Genomic DNA, 27,080 nt, shown 5'->3' on the forward strand with positions numbered 1-27,080 from the left:
TGGGGGGCGGCTGGGCGACTGGGCGACTGTCATAGAGAGAGAGAGCGCGCTGGTGGAGAGGGAGAGAGCGCCAACTGTTGCTAACTGTATTGTCGCACACTTTTGTGTCGCTGTCTCTGTCGCCTGCTTCTATCTTTCTATCTATTTATCTATCTATCTCTATTTCCATCTCTATTTGTATCTGTAGCCGTGTATCCAAGTATCTGAATCTGTATTTGTATCTGTATCTCGGTGCTAAAGCAGCGGACAGAAAACTTCAGTTTGTCAAAGATCGCGACGACCGAACGAACGCCGCTGAAAAAAACGCGCGCGCGCTTAAAAACGAAAGAAAAACAAAACGAAACGCGACCGAAATCGCCACGAAAACGCGGCCAGCAGTATGTCCTGTTTCCTAACCAAGCTTCGATTCCCAAAACTATCGATATCGATAACCGGGCGGTAAAAGAACGTAGATCGAAGCGAGCGCGCGCGCGTGTACAGCGACGCCACTGAAAGAAAAAGTTTATTTTAAAAACTAAAACGAAAACGAAACGAAATTGTTAAACATTTTTCATCATATATAATTTTTCTATTTTTTTTTTATGTGATGTACGTGTACGTGCCATTTAAATGTGTATGTATTATACATATGTGTGAGTGTATGTGTGTTGGGAGCGTGGTGCGGAGGGGTAGGGCTATTTGTGGGGCAATTACAGGCGCAGTTATTGGTTTTTAATGGAAACTCAAATTGCCATTTTGAATAATGTGGCACAAAATAAGGAAAAAAATACAGTGTCAGATGGCAAATCGGAAATTATGCTTTATACTTATGATTATTGGTTATGGAAATTGCAGCTTAAGTCGCCATTAAGAGTCATATAAGTATATGGGAGTACGAAGACAGTGTGTTACAAAAATATATGAACAAAAAATAGTAAGTTTATTTTTTAAGAATATATAAAAGAGTAAAAAGAAAGTTATAGAAATTCATTTATGTAATTTTTTGGCTAGTAGAAAAATAAATCAACCTATTAAATCTTAGCTTTATCCTAGACGATAAAAAAAGGTACCTTTATTAAAACCTTTGCATTATTTTAAAACCTATTTCTAGACTTATAAATACCTTCATGAAACGCACTGTACCACGTTGCATTTGTCTTGAAAGCTCAACACCCTTGATTGCCATTCTGTCACTTTCGGTTTCTTTTTTTTATGATCGCATTCAAGTGGAATGTCATCGGATTGGCCAATTTTAATTTTAATTCCAATCCGATTTGATATTGATTCGATATCGGCATACCTTAGCCGGGACACACACCCACAACATTAAAAAACAAATAATGAAAAAATAAATAAATAAATAAATACAAAAATGAGACAATTACCCGGGAATGGGGATTGATTTCTTTTATTACAGTGTTTAGACCCCATATATCCGACGCCAAAAGGGCGACCTAAAATAAAATCGAATGACAATCGATTCAAGAGGGGAGAGCGGTAGGAAGGGTATATACATAGATAGGTGGGACAGATCGATCGATCGATCTGCTGAATGATGAAATTTTCTAAACAATTCAAAAGCAAAACTAAAATCAAAAGCAAAAGTAACACAAATAGCAAAAGCAAAAAAAAAAAAATGAAATAAAACGAAACATTTACAATTCCAATCGAACGGCAATTGTTGGTGACTTGCAGCATGATTCAAATATTGAGGGCGTGCCAGAAGAGGGCGGGGCAGGTAGCAAGCGGCAGGGACTAGGAGACGTGTCGCGGAAATAGGGCGGGAAGGTGGCGGCATGGGGCGGCCAAGTACTCGGTATCATAGATCGTTCGAGTCGATGACGCAGCCAAGCATTCTTGATCGTTGGAAATTGTTAAAAATAGAGAGAAATATAAGAAAAAAAGGTTATAGAGTTTATTTCTAAGAGAGACATACATAAAAGTTAATAATTGTACTTTTTTTTAATTACTTTTCTTAAAAAAAAATAGTTTATTGTAGTCACTTGAAGTCTATACTCCTTCTGAAAACTAGCAACTCTTTCAAAAGTTCTCTTAACCAAACACACTTAATAAGTCAATTATTTTCAAGCTAGTAAGCTGTTTTTAGCCAAGTTAAGTGGCCGCAACAGCAAAAAAAAAAACACTATAAACTATAAAAATTGATTCCATCAACTGATCAAACAATATATCGCCGGATCAGTCGATCGCTGGATTGTGAGCTCAAGACCTCGGCTAAAAGTTAAAAGCCAAACGGCTTTTGGCCAGGTTAGCTGGCCACAACTGTTTTACTGCCACTTTACTTGCCGTTGTCTGGCAAACAAAAAAAAAAAAAAAAGCGAAAAAAAAATAAAATTAAAATAAATAAATAAAAAATAAAAACAAAAAGCCCTATGCGACGGGCACACATGACGTATACGTGATATTTTTGGCTTGAGACAAAAAAACAACAAAAATAGGAATCTCTGTTGCCAGGTTGGCAGTTGGCTTAGTCAGCTTATAAATAATGGAATTTCTATTTGGGATTTCAGTCAGAGAGTACTCTCTGTGAACTTTCATTGGAAAATTACTTAATCGAAAATGGTAGGGAATGGTACGGGGGAATTACTTGGAGGAAACTTTGAAAGGTAAATAGTTGTAGTCATGGCCAAGTTTTTTCCACATTGAAATCTCAAATGATTGAACCTTCTGACTTTTTCAGAATGACCATCAAATCAATTCCATTTGACAAATAGTACATACATAAATGTGAGATATTTATGTAAGATCGGTTTGTCACTTAAATGCTTCTGTTTTCATATGTTTGCTATTTGCCATTTAAATGAATTGCGAACAATTTCGATGTGGTGGCAAGTTGCTTTGATTGGCTTCTAATTTATGATTGACAGTTACAAAAGTCTCGAAACGACCAAAACTCAATGAGCGGTGGTGCCACACAGCACCGAGACAGCTGCAACAATTGAGCCTACCGCAAGAGTTTGAAAAATAAGCGACGTTTCCGAAGGGTACACTCTAAAGAAAATATTTATAAAATTAAATCAGTTTTTATACAGTCTTAGCGTTATAATAAAGCCTTATAATAGAATTTTCTCTCAATGCGATTGTAGACCTTATAGTTAGATATCGGCTTAGCTCACGGTTGTCAATCAAGCTATTAAATAATTTACAAACACACACAATGCGCCTAGAGACTTGTAGAGACCAGAGGGGCCCAGAATCGAATTTATGAACTAACGTCTTGATTTACGTAGTCTTCGCTGGTTGAATGCGGTTTGAAGCTTTGACACCTTGACGGGCATTGTCAAAGAGTTTCACACTCAGTACTCGAAACACTAACACACGAGCACACACATTCGACTTGCTGGCTACTGTTCTATCGGATTACGCGGCGTATGCGCAATGCCTCAAGCTAAAAAAATGAATCGAATATCGAACAACAACAAATGCACTTTATCAGATAGTCACCCAGCCAGCCAGACAGTCAGTTAGTCACTTCGTCATTTAGTCAGTTAATCATTTAGTGAGCTCCCCCCCTACACAAGAAAAGTTGTCTGCCCGATATGGGCCACGTTGTGGGTCTGTAAACAAAACGCGGATACACTTTGAAGCACTGACATAACCGAGCTGAAATTTCCACTGATAAGCCAACCACTAACGTAAATGCATTCGCCAACAGTGGCATAATACCATATTTATTTGCCAATGACCCTCGATGATGGAAAAAGGTGAAAACTTAACCAAAATATACACCAACAATGGGGATTTGTTGGAATAAGCTTAGAACATTTAAGCAAGAAGCTTTAAAATGAATTTTCTTTTAAATTTAATTAAAAAGTGTTCTAAAAGAGTACACCAACAAGTATACCAACTCTTAGCTAAGCTCTTAGCTCTTAGACAAAGCTAAAAAAATCTATGCAAGAATATCAACAACCTTCAAAATAACCTTAATCAATGAATTCAACGAACATTCCCCAACAAAACATTTAAAAGAAGTCCAAAAACTACACCAACAAGTACTTCCAGCCCTACACCAACAAATCCTTTCATAAATCCTTAATGCATCCATTGAATCAATAACCATATTACCAATCACTATAATATATAGTTGATTTCCATTCATGTTAGTACATTTGTACCGGAATTAAATCATGAACGGCAAACAAATGAAAATCCCTTGCACACTTTTTGTACAAATAATTCCCCAAGCTTTTCTTCTGACACACAAATCATATTTTTCACTTTTCCACCAACTGTATACAGATATTGTTCAGATACAACATATATGTACCATACTATGTAGTGTGTATATATTGTAGAATCTATATGAACATAAATATGCTGTGTGTGTCATGTTGGTGCTATGCTACCGACGTTGACGTTGACGCCGACAGAGACTAGCGACAGCGAACAGCGCTGTCAACGTCAACGTCGACGGCGCTCGCTAAAACTACATAAATCAAAGGAAAAGCATTTTTCTGTTTTCTGATCGTCTAGCAGAAATTTTGTTATTTTTTTTTGGTTCATTTCTATTTTCTTAATTTTTATATTGTTGTTGTTGTGTTTGTTATTGTTGGTGATTGTTGATTGGTGTCGTTGGTGTTTTTGTTGGTATTGTTGGCATTTTGTACGCATGTTTCAGGCATTTAACAGTTTTTTTTTTTTTTTGTTTTGGCCATATAGACAAGAGACAGATATCGTTCATGCACACAGAAAAATGTATATAGATTTCAGTTTTTTTGTGTTTTTTTTTTTGCGGCGGGGCCGTGAGGCCAAAACATTTATAGGAATATTTCAAATTGCAGACGACGACGACACTAGGCAGCGCATTAAATGAGGTTGACAAAAAAAAAATTACAGAGAAAAGAACCTAAATAATTAATAAACAGGGAAGAATATTTATGAAGTTTATGAAAACCCTAAGAAATAATCCATATTTTACCCCAAAATACAATCAAAATGAAAAATGCAGCCATTAAGACACAAAACTATATATTTTGTTGCCGTGTCTATTGTTAATGTTTTTGTTTCTATTTTTATAGGAATTATTTCATACACCTTACACATTATATTCATATATTTGGCTTTTAATAAACCGAAAACTATTTTAATTTGTTTTATTTTTAATACGAATGTGACAGAAATGATTGTTAACGATATCGCCAGAATTTTATTAGAGAATATACATATTGGTTTGTCTGGCGCCGTCCTCTTGTTGATAAAATGAAATCGAAATCGAAATAAAAACTTTGAATTTCTAAATTCTAACCGAAGGCAAACAAATTAATTAACTAAATCTCTTCGCGAAACCACAAAAATTTGGTCACTTAACTTACTTATAGACGACTCTCATTCCCATGTCTTGTTTTTTCTATTTTTTATTTATTTATTTCTTTCATAAGTTCGCAGTTCCAATTCGAATATTTCAGTTTGTTATATTTTCTCACATTATTTATTAGCAATACTTAATATATGGTTCATTTTTTTTGTGGGTTTCTGTTCTGGTTTTTTAATTGCGCTCACACGTGCCGTGGACTCAGCGCCAAGAATATTTATTATATTATTGCCATGATATATGGAATGTTTCGGCCATAAAGGGATTTCTTTTCGACCAAAGGAAGAGTCATCTAAAGGCTTTACCATAACGAATTCCTTATTAAATGTAGGCCTTGGTTTCATGCATTCCACATTTCATGACTTTGTTGTGTGGTTTTTTAATGTATTTCTTTAAATATTTTTAAAAGGAATTCTTTAGCAGGAATTTCCATTAACTTGGCATGTTTTTACCAAAATATTTGGAGGCTTAATTTTAGCTCAAGGATTAATATTTGATCTTTAAAGTTAATCGTATGAGGCTTGTTAGGTTAATCTAAAGACTGTTAGGCAAAGGTAAAGGATCTTTAGGGATATATAGTATTCTTAACTAGGGGATTTTATTTAAGGTCTAAGGTCTTCTTAGTTCTAAGCATCTTATATTTATGATTTTATAAAATATCTATGTTCAAGGACTTTCAGTCTAGAAACTATTATAGAAAAAATATTCATTTAAAACCCAATCCTGTAGGACTCTCTGAGCTGCTTTTCTAGGATTGGACCAAAGGGTTTGGGAACAAGGGAGATGGAGATAGAAGTCCTGAAAAATGGGAAAGTATGAGCAGGTAGCTTGGAACATGGCCCAGATCACGCCCACACTGGCCATGCAACATTACAAGGATCTCAATAATGTATATAATATACATTTTTATAAAAATGCATACAAAATAATTTAAAATTATTCCATCCTAAAATTTTAATATTTATTATTTTATTGCTTTTTTTTTTTTTTTTAAATTTTAAAACCAAAACTGCGAGTCTGTGAGGTAGGCTCTCAACATGTTGCTGGCAGATCTGTAGCAACAACATGTCAGCAGAGTTTTTAAGCCAACATTTTGGTGCAGCAGCAGCAGCTGCCTGCGTCAGCAGCGACGTCTGCGCCGACTGCAGGCCGAAGAAAATTGCATGAGCAGCCGAAGATAAACCGAAGCGATCGATCCGATCGGAAACTTTGTTGCCAGCCAGCCCTCTCTCGGTTGCCGACTTTCGCTGCCGGCGTCGACGTTGGCGTTAGCTGCGCTGCCTGTTGGGCCGACTTTTAGTTTATTTATTCCGCCGCCCGACTTGTGTGTTGGACATTATTTTACCAAACGTTCGCAACACCACACACACACACACACAAACACACACCCACAAACACCAACACATACATATATATATATATACATATATCCGCTATAGAAAGAGAGAGTCGGAAAAGAGAGCGCGGCGCAGCAGCCGAACCGCACCGCAATCGCACCGCATATACACGGGCGGTTTTAACCGCGAGCTATCTAGTAGATAAACAGTCGCCGACTCGCCGACACAACTGAACTGAAACAGAAATAAGAAAAAAGAAAATAAAATACAAATTAACAACAAAAATAAAAACACACAAAATAAAACAATTTATAACGCCGAACTGCAAAACGAAATCAAGTAAAATAATATATGTTGAGACAAGTCTATATAAATACATATAAAGCCTTAAGTCCAAAACCAAATCGAGATTCGAGATTCACAGAAAACGTTCCGTTTGACTAGCGAAGAGAAGAGCTTAAAGATACAAAGATACAAACAAAAAAAAGAAAAAAGATACTGAGTGCGAAAAAAAAAGTGTAACTGAAACAAGTCTCTAACGAACGAAACTCTATTTCTTCATTATTAATATTATGATATTTTTTTTGTTAGAGATCGAAATTTATGCAAAAAATAAAAAATAAACAAAAAAGATCGCATAGAAAATAGAAAACGGCATTATATAGAAAATATATAGAAATCCAAATCGGGGCGCGAAACTTGCGTGTGTTATCTAATCTCGAAGAGAAATACAAGAACAAAACATCAAGTAGTGCTCTGCTCGTTCGATCGGATCGGGATCGGTAACGGAATCTACTACTATATAATAAATAAATAATAATAATAATATATTAAACAACAACAACAAATATATATAGAAGCGAGAAAATCGAGAATCGCGAGTGTGTGTCTGTGGCCGACCTTTGTTTTATTTATTTTTTTTGTGACTGTGAAAACGTGCTGGGAAGCCGGGCTAAAAGTCAATCTATATAAGAAAGAAATAAATACAATAATAATAACAAGAAAATCTACATAAATAATATCGAAGCCAGAGAAAATGGCAGCCAAGAAGCAGCAGCAGCAAAAGCCACAAAAGCAACGGAAATGGTCGAGTGCCGTCGGCGGAAGTGAGGCAACTTTGGCAACTGCCACCGGAACAGTAATGCTTCTGGACAGAAGCCAATGCCACGCCCACTTAAAAGATGACACCACCACCACCGCCTTTTACACCTGCTCCACCACCACCACTACTATCACTAATAACAACAATTGCAACACCAAAAACATCATCCACAACAACTTGCAACATCACAGAAATATGGAAAAAGTACGTTTGCCAGTTATGATCTGCCACCTGCGCCATCTGATCGCCGTTGCCGGCCTGCTCCTCCTTCTGGTGGCAGTGGGCGGGGCTGAGGGGCGTCGGCACGCCCCCCTCATGTTCGAGGAGTCCGATACGGGCAGGCGCAGCAACCGTCCAGCGGGTAAGTGTCACCACCAAACCATTCAATATCATATGTCGTTTTAAGCTTCTTTTAAGTCAACAATCGAGGTCGCACAAATAGTAAATATTCTATGAAATATAGTTTTCATAAACACTGATTTCCTCTAAAAATTCCATAAGCCAGAGTATTTCCGTTTAAAATTCCCTTTAAATTTCATAAACAATCATTAAAAAGTTTATAAAGGTATGATTTTCATAGGAATTCTCAGAAAATGTGTAGGCATCTTGAGGGAATAGTTAGACAAACTAGGAGTTTTAATATCTTAATATTTATGATTAAAATATCTAGTCAGAAAAATAATTCTTTGACCTGCCATTGCTGTTCGATTGCATAAGTTGCATTTCGCATTGCGCATACGCCGTGTCGGCCAATGGCGTTTGTCGCGAGGGAGGGTAGCGGGGAAATCCCTATGCACCACCACCAGTGCTGCACCACCAATATGGTGGCAGGTAGAGAATCCCAAGGCGGGACCTGCTCGCACCCCTAATCCCTATGGAAAAAGGGATGCCTTTTGCTTGGGATATTCCCAGTCTATTATATAGATTTTTTTTTATTGTGTAGACTAATCCGGAAAACGGGAATTCCCTTCCGTTTGCTGCCTGCCGGTCCATCCTCCAGACTCTAGGGAGACTCTATCGAGAGGGAAAGATACAGAAGAGTATCTGAAAGATACTAAGATACAGATACCAATTGCAATTTGTTGCAACTCACACGCTTGATTAGTTGCACATTTCCTGTTTGGGAAACAAACTTTATAGGCTATACTTAATGGTGTATGTGGATATAGTATGGGATCTTTATAGTATGGATCTTTATACTATTATGTTTCCATTTCCATTTTTCTTGCTGCCACCGCTACTGTTGTTGCATTTTCAATTAGAAACAGATTGCGGTTTAGTTTGCAACCAACTTTGACTTTGAAACGTTACTCGTTTTACATTACCCTCTCTCTCTCTCTCTCTCTCTTTCTTTCTTTATTATTATTAATTTTTTTTAATGATGATCTAGTCTATAAAGCTATATAGCTATAGGTTCTGTTATAATCACAGAGACCTCTTCGGTATAATTGGCTATTTTGTAGTAAGAAGGCCCAAAACTCATTTCCCGTTTTCTCGTCTCGGAAATCGTAGATGGCACACTTTAACGCCCACATTGAGAATGCATCCTACCTGGTAATCTGGATACTATCGTGGTACTCAGGGGGGGGAATACACTCCACCCACTCTGAAAAAAAAAATATACAAAGTCTATGGCATAATTTAGTCGTTATATTAACTGCGAGACATACTTATCCGCTGTTTGGTTTTCGTTTTTTTTTTTTAATGAATGAATGCCACAACACACTACCATAACAGTTGCCTTTTATTTTTATTTATTACTATTATTATTACCATTTTTTGTTGTTGTTTTGAGGAGACTAATCAAACGTCAAAGACCACGCAAAAAAGCCCAACAAACTTGCCAGCCAATTCGTTTTGTTCATTTCGCATTTAATTTAACTGATTAACAAGCTGACCGACCCTCATATCCCCGCCCCTGGCCACCATCCCCGCCCCACCATAGCCACCATAGCCCCCCTTTTCGGCCCACATTGCCGCCATTCGTCAGCATAATTCATTTATTCAACTGTCTGCCGCCCAGTTAGGTGTTAAAAAGTTGTTAACTTATTTTTAATGAATGCGTGTAAAAAACACAACACACACACTGCCACAGTCGTCTTGAAAAAAAAATCCAAAAAAAAAAGGCAATAAAACAAAAACAAAAATCCAACAAAAAAAAAAAAGATCAAGATGTGCCTACGTAGAGCAACCTCAACAAGCCGCCGGCAACGGCAAAATCGTTTCGTTTTGGTTTTGGTTTTTGGTTTGGGGATCTCTCGGATCTCTCGAATCTCTCGGCAAACATATCATGATCAGTGGCAGAAAACGTAGAGCCAACAAAAAGAGGGTGTAGCCGGGTATAGAGGGGAGGGTAACGGGGGCCGAACAGGGTATTATACCTATAATAGATTCAAAACCGAAGCCGAAACCGAAATACTCTAAACTGAAGAATAAAAGATAGATTGTAGACTTTTAGGTTTCTAAGATACTTTTTTTTTTAGGGAACTTTGTTTTCAAGTCTTCAAGCTAAGATACTCTATGTTAGGGCATTTTTCCCCCCCAAAACGAAACACGTTAAGACCAAAGCCAAAGCCAAAGACTGCCTGACGTTTGTTTGGGGCCGTATATGTCTGCGACAGCCACCCGAAATCGAAAATGAGCCACCGCCATCGTATGTCCGTCTGTCCGCCAGTCCGCCAGTCGGACGTTGTCAGTTGCATGTCAGCCACTCGAATCTTGTATAAAAAAAACAAAAAAAAAAAAGGGGATACCACGAGCTGGCTAAAAAATCAGGGGAGAGCCAAACGAAATGCAACCAATTTGTTGCATTTGCCACACAGACGAACAGGAGACGTGTGGGCAGAGGAAGCACTTAATGCCCACAAGGTGTCAAATTGCAGCAAACTCCGCTTCGCCCACCAAAAAAAAAAAAAAAAACGCACACATCTATAATGTATCTATGTGTGTGTGTGTCTGGCGTAAATTAATTTGGCCAAGAGCGTAGGCAAAGTAGATACGATACGATCTCATTGAATCGAATCCGTAGGCTCCACGCCGTTTCCGTTCCAATGAATGAAGTTGCAATTTGATTGGACTATAACTAACCAAAAGGTAAAGAAAAAAAAAAATATATATATTTTATAATGATGGTAGATTTCATTTTGTATATGATGGGGCGCCATCCATCTGCAACTGCATCATTCTGTGGCATGCCACATTCTTTCCATGCATTAATTATCAAGTCGCAATCAGCGTTATTTTTATTTTTTTTTTTTTACTAAATTGTGAGATGCATTTGTACGCATCATCTAAATTGTGGATCTCTGATAGCTTCAACAGAGGCCAAGCATTAATTTGCTGGGGTTTCTAGGGTTATTTTATAGAAGAAATGGGCTTTGAATGGGTGTGGTTGTTATGGGTTTTCACCAACAATTTTCACCAACAATTTCATCCACCTTTCAACAAAAATTCCTATTCATTTCCTCCTTTAATACCATTATTTTATTAAATACCAAAATATATATAAATAATTTTCAAATAATATTCAAAATATCTGACAATTTTCGGGTGAAAACAAACCACTTTGTAATTGGGCATGCAATTGCATAGCTTAACAATTAAATTTACCCTTTAATAGTCGCACATGGGCCAAAACATTTTTCAATATATATTTCTACATATATATTACATACATATATAGCTAGATTTTTTTTTTTTCTGTGCAAAAACGCCCACCAAAAATGAGATGAAAGCCCCGCAAAAACGCCCGCAAATCGCGTGTCGCGTGACGCGTTTTGTCGGCTGCCCCATTCATTGCAATTCCCCCCAAAAAAAGTACAAAATACAAAAATAACAAAATACAAAAACCAAAAACCGAAAACCAAAAAAAAAAAAAAAAAGAAGAAAATACATCCTCAACATATTTGTGCAACTTATCAGCGCATTTAAAATTAGCTGGCAATACAACGTGAATGTATTCAGAATTGTTGTTGTTGTTGGTGTTGTTTGTTTTTGATATTGTTGTATATATTTTGTTGTAGCTGCTTGTTGTTGTACGGGGCAAGTCGCAGAGTCGCGTGATTTGGTTTGTAAATGGGAAGGAAGGCGAACACGATTGGGGATATATATGAAAAATGCAAAAACTAAAACCAAAAACCGACAAAAATCGACAAAAAAAAACCGCCACCAAACCAAAAATAATAATAGTCATTGAAAATGTTTACGGCCAGGCCTGATCTTCAATGTAGCTTTTACTTGTTTTTGTTGCTTTAATTCTTCCAAAAAAAAAAAAACAAAATAAGATATAGGTATATGATTTGCTTGGGATGTATAGTGTTTTCTAAATGATCCACAGATCGTTTGGTATTTACAGAACCAAACCAAATTGCATTTTAAAAACTAAAACTAGGAATATTATATTTTAGACAAGAAATATAAATGGTTTCTGGTAGAAATTTAATTTTATAAATGATTCAAGAGGCTTATAAAACCTTTTCAAAGGAGTATGGTTTTAAGTCTTAATTCTTGTCTAAATCTAATATTTAAATTCTTTATTTTAACTTTTATATAAGCCAAAAGCAGCGTAATGCCTTTATATATTTTTTTCGAAATTTCTTGGCTAAAACCCATAAGTTCTTATGGGAGAAAGCAACAAAATTGAACGAGCCCCCTTTTTTTTGGCTTGAGGGGCCAGGCGACTGGTTTACTTTTGAACTATTATTTTTATAATTATATATATTTATACATATATAGTTATACATACTTTTTAATACATTTTTTGAAGACAGGAAGAGGTTTTCTTGGGCGGGGGTTTTTCTTTTTTGTTGTTTGCCGGCTGTTGTATTTGTTGTTTCTGTTTATTTTCTCACTCCCCAACAACTGTCATAAATTATCAGCCGGAAAAGCCAACAGTCCCCCCTTGGTAGTAGAGGCCGACACCCCCTTCCCTTTACATTTTAACCGCCTCAGTTAATCAACGATTAGAAATCTTCATTAGAACTGGCGTGTCCCCAAAAAATGATTAAGAAGAACAAAATGGTATAGTATACGTATTGAGGAAAGTCTAGAGCAAACATTTTTCATTTTTTGTTTGCTTTGCACTTAAATAATTTAATTGCTTATAAAACAAACAAGAGGGAGAACCAGTTGATGAACCATTTTAACAAATATTTCATTTCGGTTGGGTTTCTTTTTATCGTTTTTCTATATTTTTCAACATTTTTTTTTGTTGTTTGCCGCCGATTGACTGATTGACAGTCCGACACTCGTAGCTGTCAAATTTGTAGAATTTTTCAAAAATTATATATATATATATATAATCTAGATTCTAGAGAGATAAAAAAATAGATATAGAGGACGCTTCATTGAATTTTATGATATCCAATGTTGAGCTTTAACATTTGCGCTAATTATTTTGCCACAATTAATTAAGGCGCAAAATAAAAATAACATTAAACAAGAGACGGAAAATAAATAAATATATATATATATAATATATAATATAGTATATATATTCCGATCTGCGCTGATCTTTTAACTCAATTAAAAGCGCGTACGAGCGCCAAAATTTTCAAAGGCACTTCTTTCTGTCCCTGTATATAAAACACACACACACACACATATACTATTATATATATATATATAATAATATATATGTATATATATTTAGCCGACAATTCGACGCCGACGTTCTGCGTCATGTGAGTCAGCAGCGTCGACTGCAGCTGCGGCAGCGACTGTGGCAGCAACGCATTTGGCAATAATCACAATTGCTAGGCGAAAATTTGTTGCCTCCCGCCCCTACCACACCCCCTTTTGATTTTTTTTTTTTTTGGCCCCATGTATGCCCCCTTGGCCACGCCCCCTTGAAGGCTTATGGCTCTGTGGTCCTGTTTTCTTTCGAGTGTAATTAGCACATTGTAGAAACCGAGAGCACTATTTAGAAAATACCACAACCCACAAAATTGTCACAAAAGTTGCGATACAAATTCTCAAAAATTCTTTAAAATATTTGAAAGTTTTAAGATAATAGTTCTTGAAAAGTTTTAGCTTGAATTTATCCTAAAAGTATTGAGAAAGCTTAGGAGAAAGTTTACAATTTTGTCGCCTGTCGAGTGCCACAAAATTGCAAGAAAAAAATAGGGGAACTGTGTGGATTGCAATATTATTTTTAACATTTGTTTGCTAATGACTCGTATGCCGCAAAATGTTTGCCCAGACACTTTCGAGTTGCCTCTTTTCGTGGCACCATAATTTGTTGCAATTTGCTCTCTCTCTCGTCTCACATTGCTGTCATCTCTTTCTTTGGCGCGACGAGTCAATGCACCATATTGGAGGTGAACAAAAAAAAAAAATAGACACAAAATTTTATTTCTAGACATTTCGTCTTAAATTAAATTTATAAATAAAAATGCATATAAAATGGCTATATTTTGGTATTGGTTGGACAAGTGCCTGGGTATTGGTAATGCCACCCACACACCCCATACCCCTCTGGATTTTCATCAAAATATTTACATGAAATACTTGTATTTTTGGCGAAAAATTATTCGCCTATTTCGAACGTTTTTCATGCCTTGCTTGTCAATCAAAAAATCGCAATCTCAATCAACAAAAACAGCCCCAAGTGCACAAACAAATAAACAATTGAATCAATTTATGCACAAATTGCTCGTAATATTCTTAACTTTTTTTCACTTTGGAAATAATACAATATCTATATTTTTTTTGTTTATTTCGCGGTCATACATCAAATTGTCTAGACAAATTGTGGCAAAAAGCATTAGAAACAATAACAACAGCTGAGGCTGAGATACAAAAAAAATTGGGAATAATAAAAAAAACAGGAAGTGGAGTGTCAGGAAAAAGAGAGATAGCAAATAAGGCTAAAGATGGCCTAAACAGACAGGTGGACAGGTGGAAAGCTCAAGGTTCTTTTCAGCCTATTTTTGGGTCAAGACATAGCTTGAAATTTCCCCTAAAAACCTTCTCTAATTAAATGTATTTTTTTAATAATTACTTGAATTAATTTAATTGTTATGCTCATTGGAACTCTCCCTCCATGAACAAGTTGAAAGATCAAGACTTTGGAATATGATTAATGGACATTATGGGGATTATCATCACTGTATATTATACAGTATAATGCTTTCCTACATACTACATATATATTTCTATTGCTCCGAGTCTTATTTTTATTGTTTTGCTATTGTGTGTTTGAGCTTTTTTTATTTTATTTTTTATTTAAATTGTTTCGCACGCAAATAAAACTGGCGCCAATGACAAGAGGCAGAGGCGTCAGCCGAGTCGGTGGCAGCAGCAGCAGCAGCGACAGCAGCAGCAGCAGAGCCCACAAATAACAAAAACAAAAAATTGATAAACGTCGCGCGTCGTTAGCGCCACTTATCACGTATACGCCATGGGTACCGCGGCCAAGCGGTACAGTGGCTGCGCTAACTCAGTGGGTGGCTCCAAAAAAAATGGCAAAAAAAATGTGAATTTTAGGCCACCCGCTATCACGTTTATTTAGCTAATTAGTTTATAGTCCCAGCCCCCTTCTTGTTCTATTTTTTCTCTATAAAGTAATTTTTTTTTTTAGCAAGCAAATGTGAAATATCAAGAAACAAAAACAAAAAAAAAATAGCAGAGATATGGAATTGTGAATGATGTGTGCGATAAGACGACGAAAAAAAAAGCATGACAGGTGTTTAGCTTTAAAAAAGGAAAAATAGCAATCAATTAGGTTATCTAAAAAAGTTTCTTTTACACCAAAAAAATAAAAAACAGCCTTTACAATTAACCAATTTATTTATACCATAACACTTGAAAAGTTTCCCAAACTTGACTTGATTTAAATTTATATATTTGTGTCGTGCTTGGCGGCTTCTTTTGTTTCGTTTACATTTTTTATGAGTGGCGCCAAAAGTTTTAGCATAATTTTCGGTCTCAGACATTTTAAAATGTATTAATAATTTAACGCGTTGCCTTAACGATTTGCATACGATTTTGTGGGGACTTGGTATTGCCAATTAACCAAACAAGAAATACACATCTGTGTATTTTTTCTTCTTTTTTTTTGGCCAAGTTAAGAGGAGAGTAAGAGAGGACCGTACGAGTCGTTGTACGTTGGCATTTGTAATTGAAAACGCTGCCGGAAGCAAATCAAACGCCTCTTCAGTTAATCTGGCGCCAATTGCATCTCGGCCATCTCAGACATCTTGGCCATCTCCGGCATCTTGGCCAGGCCATCTCACTGCCAGCTACTGCCCACCCGTATCAGCCTCAAACCTGAACCGGGCCATAGCTGAACAGAATTCATCTTCGTATTGGGATTTAAAGTTAATTAGTTGCTGATCGATTGCCAATCCCCCTTGGAGATATTATTTTTCGTTTTCCCCACTTTTTTCGTGGGCGTCTGTCATTTTCATTACTATTATTATTATTATAAAGCTTGGCATCATCTGTTTTTAAATATATACTATATACATTATTTTTTATGGGCAATTGCACTGCGACTGGCGCCAGCAACCTGAATATAGCCAGCAATTCCTATATGGATCTTAAATGGCAATTGAGGAAATCAGAACATGTCCAAAAATACAATATACATATGCGACACAGTTTAACAAAATTTATTAAATCATTATTCTTATTTTTTACTTGCAGTTACTGAATGCCAGTTTGGCAAAGTTTTGAGGGAATTGGGCTCGACCTGGTATGCGGATCTGGGACCTCCATTCGGGGTCATGTATTGCATTCGATGTGAATGTGTGGCGGTAAGTTTTTAGAAAAATCTCATAAAATATTAAATAGCTTTATCTTGTTAGCCAGTGTATAATTTAATTCAAATCCTTAAATGCAATTTTGTGGACTCTGACAATCCGCAAACAAATTCGGCCGGGGCGGGCCACTGAGTACAAATTTTGACTAATGACCGTCGACATTCGCTACAAGCTACAAAACGTCAGTGGCCAAAAATTAAAAACACTTAAAAAAAATAGGAAATATAGGAAAAATGAAGAAAAGAAATTTAATTTAGAAAAATATAGTATGTGGCAGCTACAGAAGGAAAATGATTGTGCTTTTCGATTTTTAGACGCGCCTTAATTTATGGCATTTCCACGCATGATTAATATCGATTTTAAAGCTTTCCATTCTATAGATACAATTGGGAAATAAATTCAATAAATATTATTTTTTAAACCTGTCTATAGATACATTTGGCAAGCTAGATATTGTTAGTCTGCGATGGACCAGACATGCCAAATATATACCTACTCTTTGGATATATAGTCCCAGGCATATACATAGCATTTTCTCCAGTATTATATACTCTTCATGATATACAGTCTCCCTTCTTTTTGTTTTTAATTTTTAATGTGCATTGCATAAAAGTCAGCTTTGAAATTAATTAATTATAATTTATGTTGGCTGCAGCGTCGCCAATGAGCACATCATAAAATTATTTAAAACATGTTGCTGCTGTTGAACTTTAAGCACGAAGGCGACGCGGCGGCAACATCGTCTCATCATCATCATCTTTGAGACATCAAGAGCAGTCCAATAAAAATTAATAATAAAAAAAAACAACAGCCAGAGGGACATCAAAAAGACAAACAGCAGCAGCAGCAGAAGCTCTCTAACAAATTCATAAAAATAAAAAAGATATATAATTATAATTAAAACAAAACAAAAAAAAACCGAAAATATCGCGACTTGATTTAGACCAGATTCGATGGCTAACAAATCAAAGATTTTGGACAGGTCGACAGGCCTGGGAAGCTGCACTACTAATTCCAATTAATTTTTTATTTCAACGCTTGTTATTTTTTTTTTATGTATACTTTAATTATATTTTTTTTATATATTTATTTACGTTGCAGATACCCAAGAAACGGCGCATTGTTGCACGCGTTCAGTGTCGCAATATTAAAAACGAGTGCCCGCCGGCCAAATGCGATGATCCCATCTCCTTGCCTGGAAAATGCTGCAAAACTTGTCCTGGCGATAGAAATGGTAAGTCTACACAACATGTATATTTTTTTTAATTTTTAAAACGACAAAAACTCGCGACAGAATGCTTCAAAAACGAAAGACATGTCATAAATTTTGATAATGTTTCAATATTTTGACACAAAACGGGATTAAATCTTTGGGCAAAAAAAAAAAATCCAAATGGATTTAATCAAGCGATTGTTGGTCCGAATCTAAATCTGAATCTGAATCTAAATCTGAATCTGAATCTGAGTGAATCGTTCAGATATATTGGATATATATTTGTTTGTCTGTCGCCATGAATAATTAAGCGTAGCATCTGAGGCAGCTGCTGCCTGTTGAGGAGGGGACATCCATATACATATATCTTTATATATCTCTAGACATATATACGGTTGTATATGTGGGAGATCTATATAGAGAGATATTTGGCCGAAACGCGTAAATTGTTTATGAAAAATTACTTGGCCCGAAATGAAGGTCAGCGCTACGCAATTTATATTTCGTTTTTATGTCTCTGTCTCTCAGTCTGTCGCCGATGTTATAGACAACAATATAGGGGCACCCATATAGCCATTCCGATTTCGATTCCCATTCCCATTCCAATTCTAAATCCAATTTCTATTCCTCGTTTTTTTTTCGGCAGACTACTTAGCATGGCATATATGTTTCAAAGCACTTTTTTGTCTTTTTTTTGCATTTATTTATTGCCTTTTTTTTGTTTTGTGTTTTGTTTTAATTTTATTTTCAATTTATTTGATATCACCGGGAACGGCGGCGCCTGAAGTTGTTTCGGTGTCTATATAATCGGTTGAAAAGGCAAGAGCATTTCAAGTATTTATTCGGAGGTCCCATTGGGGGCGCACGTGCCGCATTTGAAGTTGAATTTAATAGACCAATTACCAAGCAAAAAAAACTTAAAAAAATACTACAATTTTTTTTTAGATATACATAATATTTAAATGTATATATTTTAGCCTTTAAACATAATTTATGTTTAACAAAGCCAAGCAATGACTCAGTGAGTCAGAAACAGAAACGAAACTGGCTGCCCCATTATGTTTGAAGCTTTCACAAAATATTCTACAAAAATATTTATAATATTTTCTTATAATATATATATATATATACTTTAGTGTAGTTCCTTAACTCTTTCTTTGAGACATTTTTCACATAATCAGGCAAGTGCTGGCTAAATTCCAGTCTTGGTGGAAATGCATGTTGCATGTTGCTAGCTGGCTGGATGGCTGGATGGCTTGCCGGCCTGTTGCTAGTTGCTGTGTGGCATGGGGCAAACTGGTTGCCACCGAACGGGAATGGGGTTACCCCAGGAGAGGGTCGCCGGGGGGGGCTGGCCCGGTGTGGAGGGGTCGCTGCCGCACATCATTAGTTTCCGTTTTGCGGCAATTTTTCATTTTCTTATGCAAAAAGCCGTTGACCCGCGAACCTTTTTTTTCCTGCAATTTTTCTTTGCTGTACTTTAAAAACAATTTCACTTTTAAGTTTTTGTGTTTTTGTTGTTGTTAAATTTTATAACTATTAATATATATATAGAGGTATTTTTTGGTGTGGTTTTGAGCACATAAAAAGTAGTAACAACTCGACTCCCAACTCGTTTGCCATAAATAGTTAGAAGGCACGGGCGCGGCTTTGGCTTTTCCAGCGCGACGAGACTCTTTGGCTCTCACGCAGTCAGGCCATCCTATGGCCATCCTATAGTATATGGCCTATAGCCAGTCAGTCCATGGCTATTGTACAAATATTTTCCACTAACAACAAAGCAACAGCAACATCAGCAGCAGCAGCAGCAACCAAAGCCACAGCAACAGCAGCAACATCAGCAAGTTGCAACGATCGTTTCCAAAGTTATTTTTTGCCTAACTTGGTTTTTTGCTTCATAGTCGGCATATTATGCCTACACAGAGAGAAATTATTATATCCTAAATATGATAAAATGTGGCAGAAATTTTTAAAGATTTTTTTAAATATTTTTAAAGCTCTAGAAACAAATAGGAAACCAAACAGGGCTAAGAACTATATTTAAATAGGAATACCCTCTTGAAATGTGTATTCTTAAGCATCTGTTCATTTAAATGAGTCCTTACTGTAGCGGACAAGTCCTGGGCAAGTTGTCAGTGGAATGGAGAGCCCGGAGACCGATGCCTGAAGCTTGAAGCTCATGACATGGCCATATAATCAACATCAACAATTGCCTTACCTTCGTTAAATGTCCATTTTGGGATCGAATCTTTTGGCTCTTCACTCCAGCCATCTCTTTCCAGCCTCGGTTATCCCTCTCTTTCTGTCTTTCCCCTGGCCTGTCATTAATTTATTCGTGGTATTTTTGTTTTTTTTTTGTTTCGTTTCATTTTTATAATGACATAACTCGAGCATTTTAACGCTTATTAAATTATCTCATTTGCCGCCACAAACGGCGGGCGGTCCCTAAACTGCCCAAAAAAGGGAAGGGGCTATATATGTGTTCACGAAAGAGATGGCTATCTATAGATAGAAAGAGATGGAGATGGCGAGAGCACTTCTTCAGGTAGACAATAAAAGTTAATGTTTTTCGATTCCATACGATTCCATCGATCCCATTAAGAGAACCCGAAGACTTGCCCGAGAGACTTGACAATTCAACTTGATGACATCTTTTGTGGTCCGTTTGTTCCTTTTTTTCTTCTTTATTTATTTTCTTTTTTTTACCTCCCATACCTATATCTTGATCTGAATTCCGATTTTGATTCGGATACCCGAGATCTTAGCCAGCACAACTTTGTTGTCCAGACAAAAGGATCGCCGCGCATTTTTATGACTGGGCGTGAGGTGCGTCCAATGTCCAACCTCCATCGTCCAATAAAATCTTTAACTTTATCTTTAATCTTTATCTTTATCGGTTCTGGATCGGTGGCGGTGGAGTGTTGAACGGAACTGTCTATTAACCCAGACCCTTATTTTTATTTTTTTTTTTTTAAATGGAGATTTTGGTCAAAAGATTAAGTCGAAGAACTAGAGCTAACAAGGTTAGGACTCTAAAAATCTTAAATTATTTTTATACATATATCGTATGGTATATCCAAGTGATCTACATTTCTCACGTGCTTGGAATTTCTTGGAGAACCCAACCAAAAATCATTTGTACATTTTGCCATTTCATTTCAAACGATCGGTTCGGTTTCTTCTACCTCGTTTCTTCTTTTTTTTTGTTAATGAGCTGCCGCCAGAGATTCTTTTTGGGGTCTTGAGCCCCACATACCAAATACCAAAGCGTTGAGTCAATCCCGAGGTGTCGTTTGTCTTACGGTTGCGGCTTTGTCGGCTCGCCAGTTCCCCTTCTATCCGTTCTGTCCGCATGATGTCCGCGGTGTCCGCGCTGTCCGTGCTGTCCGTTTGCCTACCGCTACCCATTCCAACTTGGAGCAACGTGTCGTCGTCTTTGTGCTCACCAAAACTCATTTATCTTGGCTTACAGACCCCAAGTGAGGAACAGAAATACAAAAATACAAAAAAAAAAAATAAAGAAACGAAAATTTCATTCATCTGCAAGCGCGATTCAAGGGCAGAGATGCCTGCAATGACTTCAAGCTTGGAAGAGACACCAATAAGCCCCAAGAATGTAGAGCCCACAAATTGAAAAAAAAAAAAAATCAGAAAATCAGAAAAAGGCTAAGAAAGAAGCGGGTAGCTAAGGCCAAAACTGGCTGGCGAAGTGGCTCGTATTAAGATCAGGCGATAAGATCGGACAGCAGAAGCCACAGAAGAGGCCCAGGTCCGAGGTCCAAGGCCCAGGAACCTCAGAACCCCAGAGTCTGGATAGTCTGGATGACCATCCAGAGGGGCTCTCAATAAAATGCTATACAAGGTGTCAGATTTGTCGCCCTTCATTATGCGATGCCGACGTCTTGGCTCCTCTACCTTCTTTTTTTTTCTGCTTATTTTTTTTTTGCGGCTTACAAAGGTTGGGGATTTCGAGAAGGAGGCGAGCACACAGCATAAAATAATCGAAATGCCAATGCGGCATCATCGACAGCCAGACACTGAAAGAAAAAAGCCTTCTCCGCTTTTTTTTTTTGGCATTAATCTTTGGCTTTAATCAGCTTTGTGCAATTCTAACGAACTGTAACTGCCGACGATGATGATGATGATGGTGATTTATGGGTTTCCCTTCGGAAAGGCTAAGGAGTCAGCGGGATGTGAGCGGAAATGTGTCCACCTACTTTCACGCCAGAAAATAAGCATGTCATGTGGACACAGAGTTTTCCAGGAAGTACTACCAATATGTACACTGTAAACCAGAAACACCCGAAAACAAAGCACTTCCCCTAGTTAGATGTAGGTTATCCTATTCCATAGGAGCAAAAATGCCGGGATCTTCTACCTGCCACAGTGCCACAGTGCCTGCTATTTATGCACGATTAATGAATGCCACCTGGGCGGTGGCGGTAAGGAGGATATCCTACCTGGCACATCTTTCTTCAGTGTCCTGTGTCAGCCATTCATGGCAGCCTTCCTCTGATCCGATCCGATCCGATCCGAACCGAGTCGCACCCCTGCCATGCCATTCACCTTCCGTCCATTCAGCTTGTTTCGAATAATGAATTCTGAATTCCAAATACCACTGGATGGTATGGTATGGTATGGTATATGGTGGAATACCGGGTAGTACCATTGTGAATGGCGGTGTGACCTCTTTGATGAAGCATCTCTTGTTGTTGCTGTCTTAACTATCTAAATTCCATTAAGGTCACTCAGTATCTTATATCTGATCTCGTTCTCTATCTCTCTATCTTTCAGATACGGATGTGGCCTTGGATGTGCCAGTGCCCAATGAAGAAGAAGAGCGCAACATGAAACGTAAGTAGACCAGATCCAGATCCCCTAAATCCCAAGGGTTCTTCCCAACCCATTTTCTATTCTTTCTTTTGGTTAAACGAGAGTAACTAAAAATAATCTCGACTTTACAAAGAGGGACTAGTGCCTTCCTAGTTCCTCCTCCCATCCTCATAGTCATCCTAATCCTCTAATAACCATATATATTCCTCATTCCTTCACAGATTACGCTGCGTTACTGACTGGCCGCACATCCTACTTCCTCAAGGGCGAGGAAATGAAGTCCATGTACACCACCTACAATCCCCACAACGTGGTGGCCACCGCCCGTTTCCTCTTCCACAAGAAGAACCTCTACTACTCCTTCTACACATCGACGCGTGCCGGCCGCCCTCGGGCCATTCAGTTCGTGGACGATGCCGGAGTGATCCTGGAGGAGCATCAACTGGAGACCACGTTGACGGGCACATTGAGTGTCTATCAGAATGCCACGGGCAAGATCTGCGGCGTGTGGCGGCGAGTTCCCAGGGACTACAAGCGAATCCTCCGTGACGATCGTCTGCATGTGGTACTTCTGTGGGGCAACAAGCCCAACCAGGAACTGGCCCTGGCCGGAAAGGTGGCCAAGTACACGGCTCTGCAGACGGAACTGTTCAGCTCGCTGTTGGAGCCCCAAGTGCTGCCCGGCGGAAAGATCGATCCCCAGCTGGCAGGAGCCGGTGGCACAGCTATTGTGTCCACCAGCAGTGGCGCCGCCTCGTCCATGCACCTCACCCTGGTCTTCAATGGTGTCTTCGGAGCCGAGGAGTTCTCCGATGCTCCGGTTACGGTGCGGATCGAGTTGCCCGAACGCAAGGAGCTGGTCTTCGATGAGGTTCCCCGCGTCCGCAAACCCTCGGCGGAGATCAATGTCCTGGAGCTGTCCTCCCCGATTTCCATTCAGAACCTGCGGCTGATGTCCCGCGGCAAGCTCCTGCTGACGGTGGAGTCCAAGAAGTATCCCCAGCTGCGGATCCAGGGACACATCGTGACCCGGGCCAGTTGCGAGATCTTCCAGACCCTGCTGGCGCCACACAGCCCCGAATCGACGACGAAGAGCAGCGGCCTGGCCTGGGTCTACCTGAACACCGACGGCTCCCTGGCCTACAACATCGAGACGGAGCACATGAGCACCCGGGATCGCCCCAACATCAGTCTGATCGAGGAGCAGGGCAAGCGCCGGGCCAAGCTGGAGGACCTCAGTCCGAGCTTCAACTTCAACCAGGCCATCGGCAGTGTGGACAAGCTGGGACCCAAGGTCCTGGAGTCCTTGTATGCCGGCGAGCTGGGCGTCAATGTGGGCACTGAGCACGAGACCAGCCTGATCCGGGGACGCCTCGTCCCCCGACCTGTGGCCGATGCCCGCGATTCGGCGGAACCCATTCTCCTGAAGCGCCAGGAGCACGCTGATCCCCAGAACCCCCACGCCGTCGGCATGGCCTGGATGTCCATCGACAACGAGTGCAACCTCCACTACGAGGTGACCCTGAACGGAGTGCCCGCCCAGGACCTGCAGCTCTACCTGGAGGAGAAGCCGATCGAGGCGATCGGAGCTCCGGTGACCCGTAAGCTTCTCGAGGAATTCAACGGCTCCTACCTGGAGGGCTTCTTCCTGAGCATGCCCTCCGCCGAGCTGATCAAGCTGGAGATGAGTGTCTGCTACCTGGAGGTCCACGCCAAGCACTCCAAGCAGCTCCTGCTCCGCGGCAAGCTGAAGAGCACCAAGGTCCCCTCGCACTGCTTCCCCGTCTACACGGACAACAATGTCCCGGTTCCTGGGGATCACAACGACAACCACCTGGTGGCCAGCGGCGAGGCCAAGTGCTTCCACTCCGGACGCTTCTACAACGAATCGGAGCAGTGGCGCAGCGCCCAGGACTCCTGCCAGATGTGCGCCTGCCTCCGCGGCCAGTCCAGCTGTGAGGTCATCAAGTGCCCGGCCGTCAAATGCCGCGCCGGACTGGAGCAGCTGCTGCAGCGTGAGGGCGAGTGCTGTCCCAGTTGTGTGCCGAAGCGGGATGCCGAGTGGCTGGGCTTGAATCCCGCCCAGTCCCCCTCGGGGGCCAACGCTTCCGACTCCTCTCGCAATCGTGGCTGCCGGTTGGGCGATCAATTCCATGCCGCCGGCGCCAGTTGGCATCCGTTCCTGCCGCCCAACGGCTTCGATACGTGCACCACCTGCAGCTGCGATCCCCTCACCCTGGAGATCCGGTGTCCCCGCCTCGTCTGCCCCCCGCTTCAGTGCAGCGAGAAGCTGGCCTACCGGCCGGACAAGAAGGCCTGCTGCAAGATCTGCCCGGAGGGCAAGCAGAGCAACTCGGGCCACAAGTCGACGCCAAACAACCCGAACGTGCTGCAGGATCAGGCCATGCAACGCACCCCGGGCCATAGTGCCGAGGAGGCGCTGGCCAATGGCGGGTGCAAGGTGGTGAACAAGGTCTACGAGAACGGACAGGAGTGGCATCCAGTGCTGATGTCGCACGGCGAACAGAAGTGCATCAAGTGTCGTTGCAAGGTAAGCATCAAGCTCAAAAATACTGAAAATCGTTATTAATCGATAACAGTATTCAGTGTGACCAACGGCCTATAATTTTCCCTTCAAATCACTAATAAAATGGTTTTTTTTTTCTTATTTTTTTCAAGGACTCCAAGGTGAACTGCGATAGGAAACGCTGCTCCCGCTCGACGTGCCAGCAACAGACCCGGGTCACCAGCAAGCGGCGACTCTTTGAGAAACCGGATGCCCCCGCTCCGGCGATCGATGAGTGCTGCTCCACCCAGTGCCGGCGTTCGAGGCGCCACCACAAGAGGCAGCCACACCATCAGCCCAAGACCGGCGGCGGCAGCAGTTGAGCACTTTCCGAGTTTGGCAAAGGATTCGATTTGGTTTGGAATCGAAAGGATCGAGTCCAGGGGAACCACTTAATCACTCAGCTACTCCGTGCGATGTAACTCACACACACACAACACATACACCTCTAAAGCCACACCCACACACACACAAAAACGAATATACACACACACACACACTTGAGCAAGGAGTTGCAGAAATCGTTGTTGTTTTTTTTCAAGACAACAACGTAAACTTGTATTATATATTTGAAAAAATGAGAGAAAAAAAAAACAACAAAGATAGCTAAAAAGCTAAAAGAAAGAGCAAGGTATAGAGCGAAAGAAAGAGAGAGATAGAGATCCTGAGAATGGGAAAAAAAACCAGTGCAGTTTGCTTTAAATTCTCCAGCGTAGAATTTTTTACAGAAAGCATTTTCTGAATTTCTTTTCAACAAAAAAGCCCGCCCCCCTCAAGCCCCAGCCCAAAAAATACACACAAAAAAAAAACTAAAAATTTAAATTTAATTTATTACAAAAAAAAAACCAAACAAAACACACAAAAAAAAAAAGAAATTGAAACTGTACTGAGTTTTGAAAAAATAAGAAATGAAATTTGAATTGAAAACCGAAATCGAACTTCGAAACCTTTTCAAATCATTTAAATTGAAATTTAAATAGAATTTTGAAAGCCAAGAAATCGGGCATGGAGATAGATCGATACGATAATGAATCGATAGGCAGCTATCGGTGGGAACATGAACTTAAATCTAATTATTCTGATTATACATATATATATATACAATATTTTTTATATATATATATATTCATATATCCATATAATTTATGAGAAACAAAACACAGTGGGAAACGCATTTGGCGACTTATGTATGTTGTTATCGACATTTTTATCGATAGATATATTTTAGCAACCCAAAAGTTTCAACTGATTGACTGAATGGCAAAAATAATACTAGTTCTAAGTATGTTTTTTTCGAAAGCACAAAAAACCAGATATCTATATATATAATAAAAGAAAACAAAACAAAAATATATATGAAATGTGAAATTATTTTTTACTAATTGTTACTCACACACACACACATACATATACATTTGGAATTTTACATGCACTCACACACACACACACACACATTGAAGAGTTTTTTTTTCTTTTAAGAGTATATTTTTTAAAGACCAAAAGTTTTATGAACAATTTTCAATAATTATGTACAAAATTTGTTACAAAAAAAAAAGAGAAAACTATTTCAAAAATGCCATGTACACATATTTATATACACACACACACACAAACAAAACACACACACACATACATGAAAAGAACAAAAAAAAGAAATGAAAAAGAAATTGTATTAATTTTTTATTCTATTAAATTATTCTTATTATTATTTTTATGTTTATTATTATTATTATTATGATTTTTTTTTTGTAGTTAGTATGAACATATATATATATATACTCTATATTTAATGATTGATTGATTAATTTTAAATAATTGATTAATTGCAAGCAAGAATATTTAAAACGACGAGGAGCTAAAAACAAAAACCTGTACTAATAACTTAAACTTAGTGTTTATGAATTAAAACAAACAATTTAAAATCAAAAAATCACACACACAAAACACACACCACACACA

At 38.9% G+C, this 27,080-nt stretch overlaps 1 protein-coding gene across 1 annotated transcript; it reads left to right on the top strand.

Moving 5' to 3' along the window:
• The first annotated feature begins 254 nt into the window (after positions 1 to 254).
• Positions 255 to 26,814, top strand: sog (short gastrulation). The gene is made up of 7 exons (XM_043209696.2): positions 255 to 613; positions 6,748 to 8,108; positions 16,394 to 16,503; positions 17,611 to 17,743; positions 22,517 to 22,576; positions 22,777 to 25,106; positions 25,235 to 26,814. Exons 2-7 carry the CDS (start codon positions 7,682 to 7,684, stop codon positions 25,442 to 25,444), a joined length of 3,270 nt encoding a protein of 1,089 aa, XP_043065631.1. The 5' UTR covers positions 255 to 613; positions 6,748 to 7,681; the 3' UTR covers positions 25,445 to 26,814.
• The last annotated feature ends 266 nt before the right edge of the window (positions 26,815 to 27,080 follow it).

The sequence above is a fragment of the Drosophila bipectinata genome, chromosome XL (genome assembly GCF_030179905.1).
Source record: "Drosophila bipectinata strain 14024-0381.07 chromosome XL, DbipHiC1v2, whole genome shotgun sequence".
Taxonomy (NCBI): domain Eukaryota; kingdom Metazoa; phylum Arthropoda; class Insecta; order Diptera; family Drosophilidae; genus Drosophila; species Drosophila bipectinata.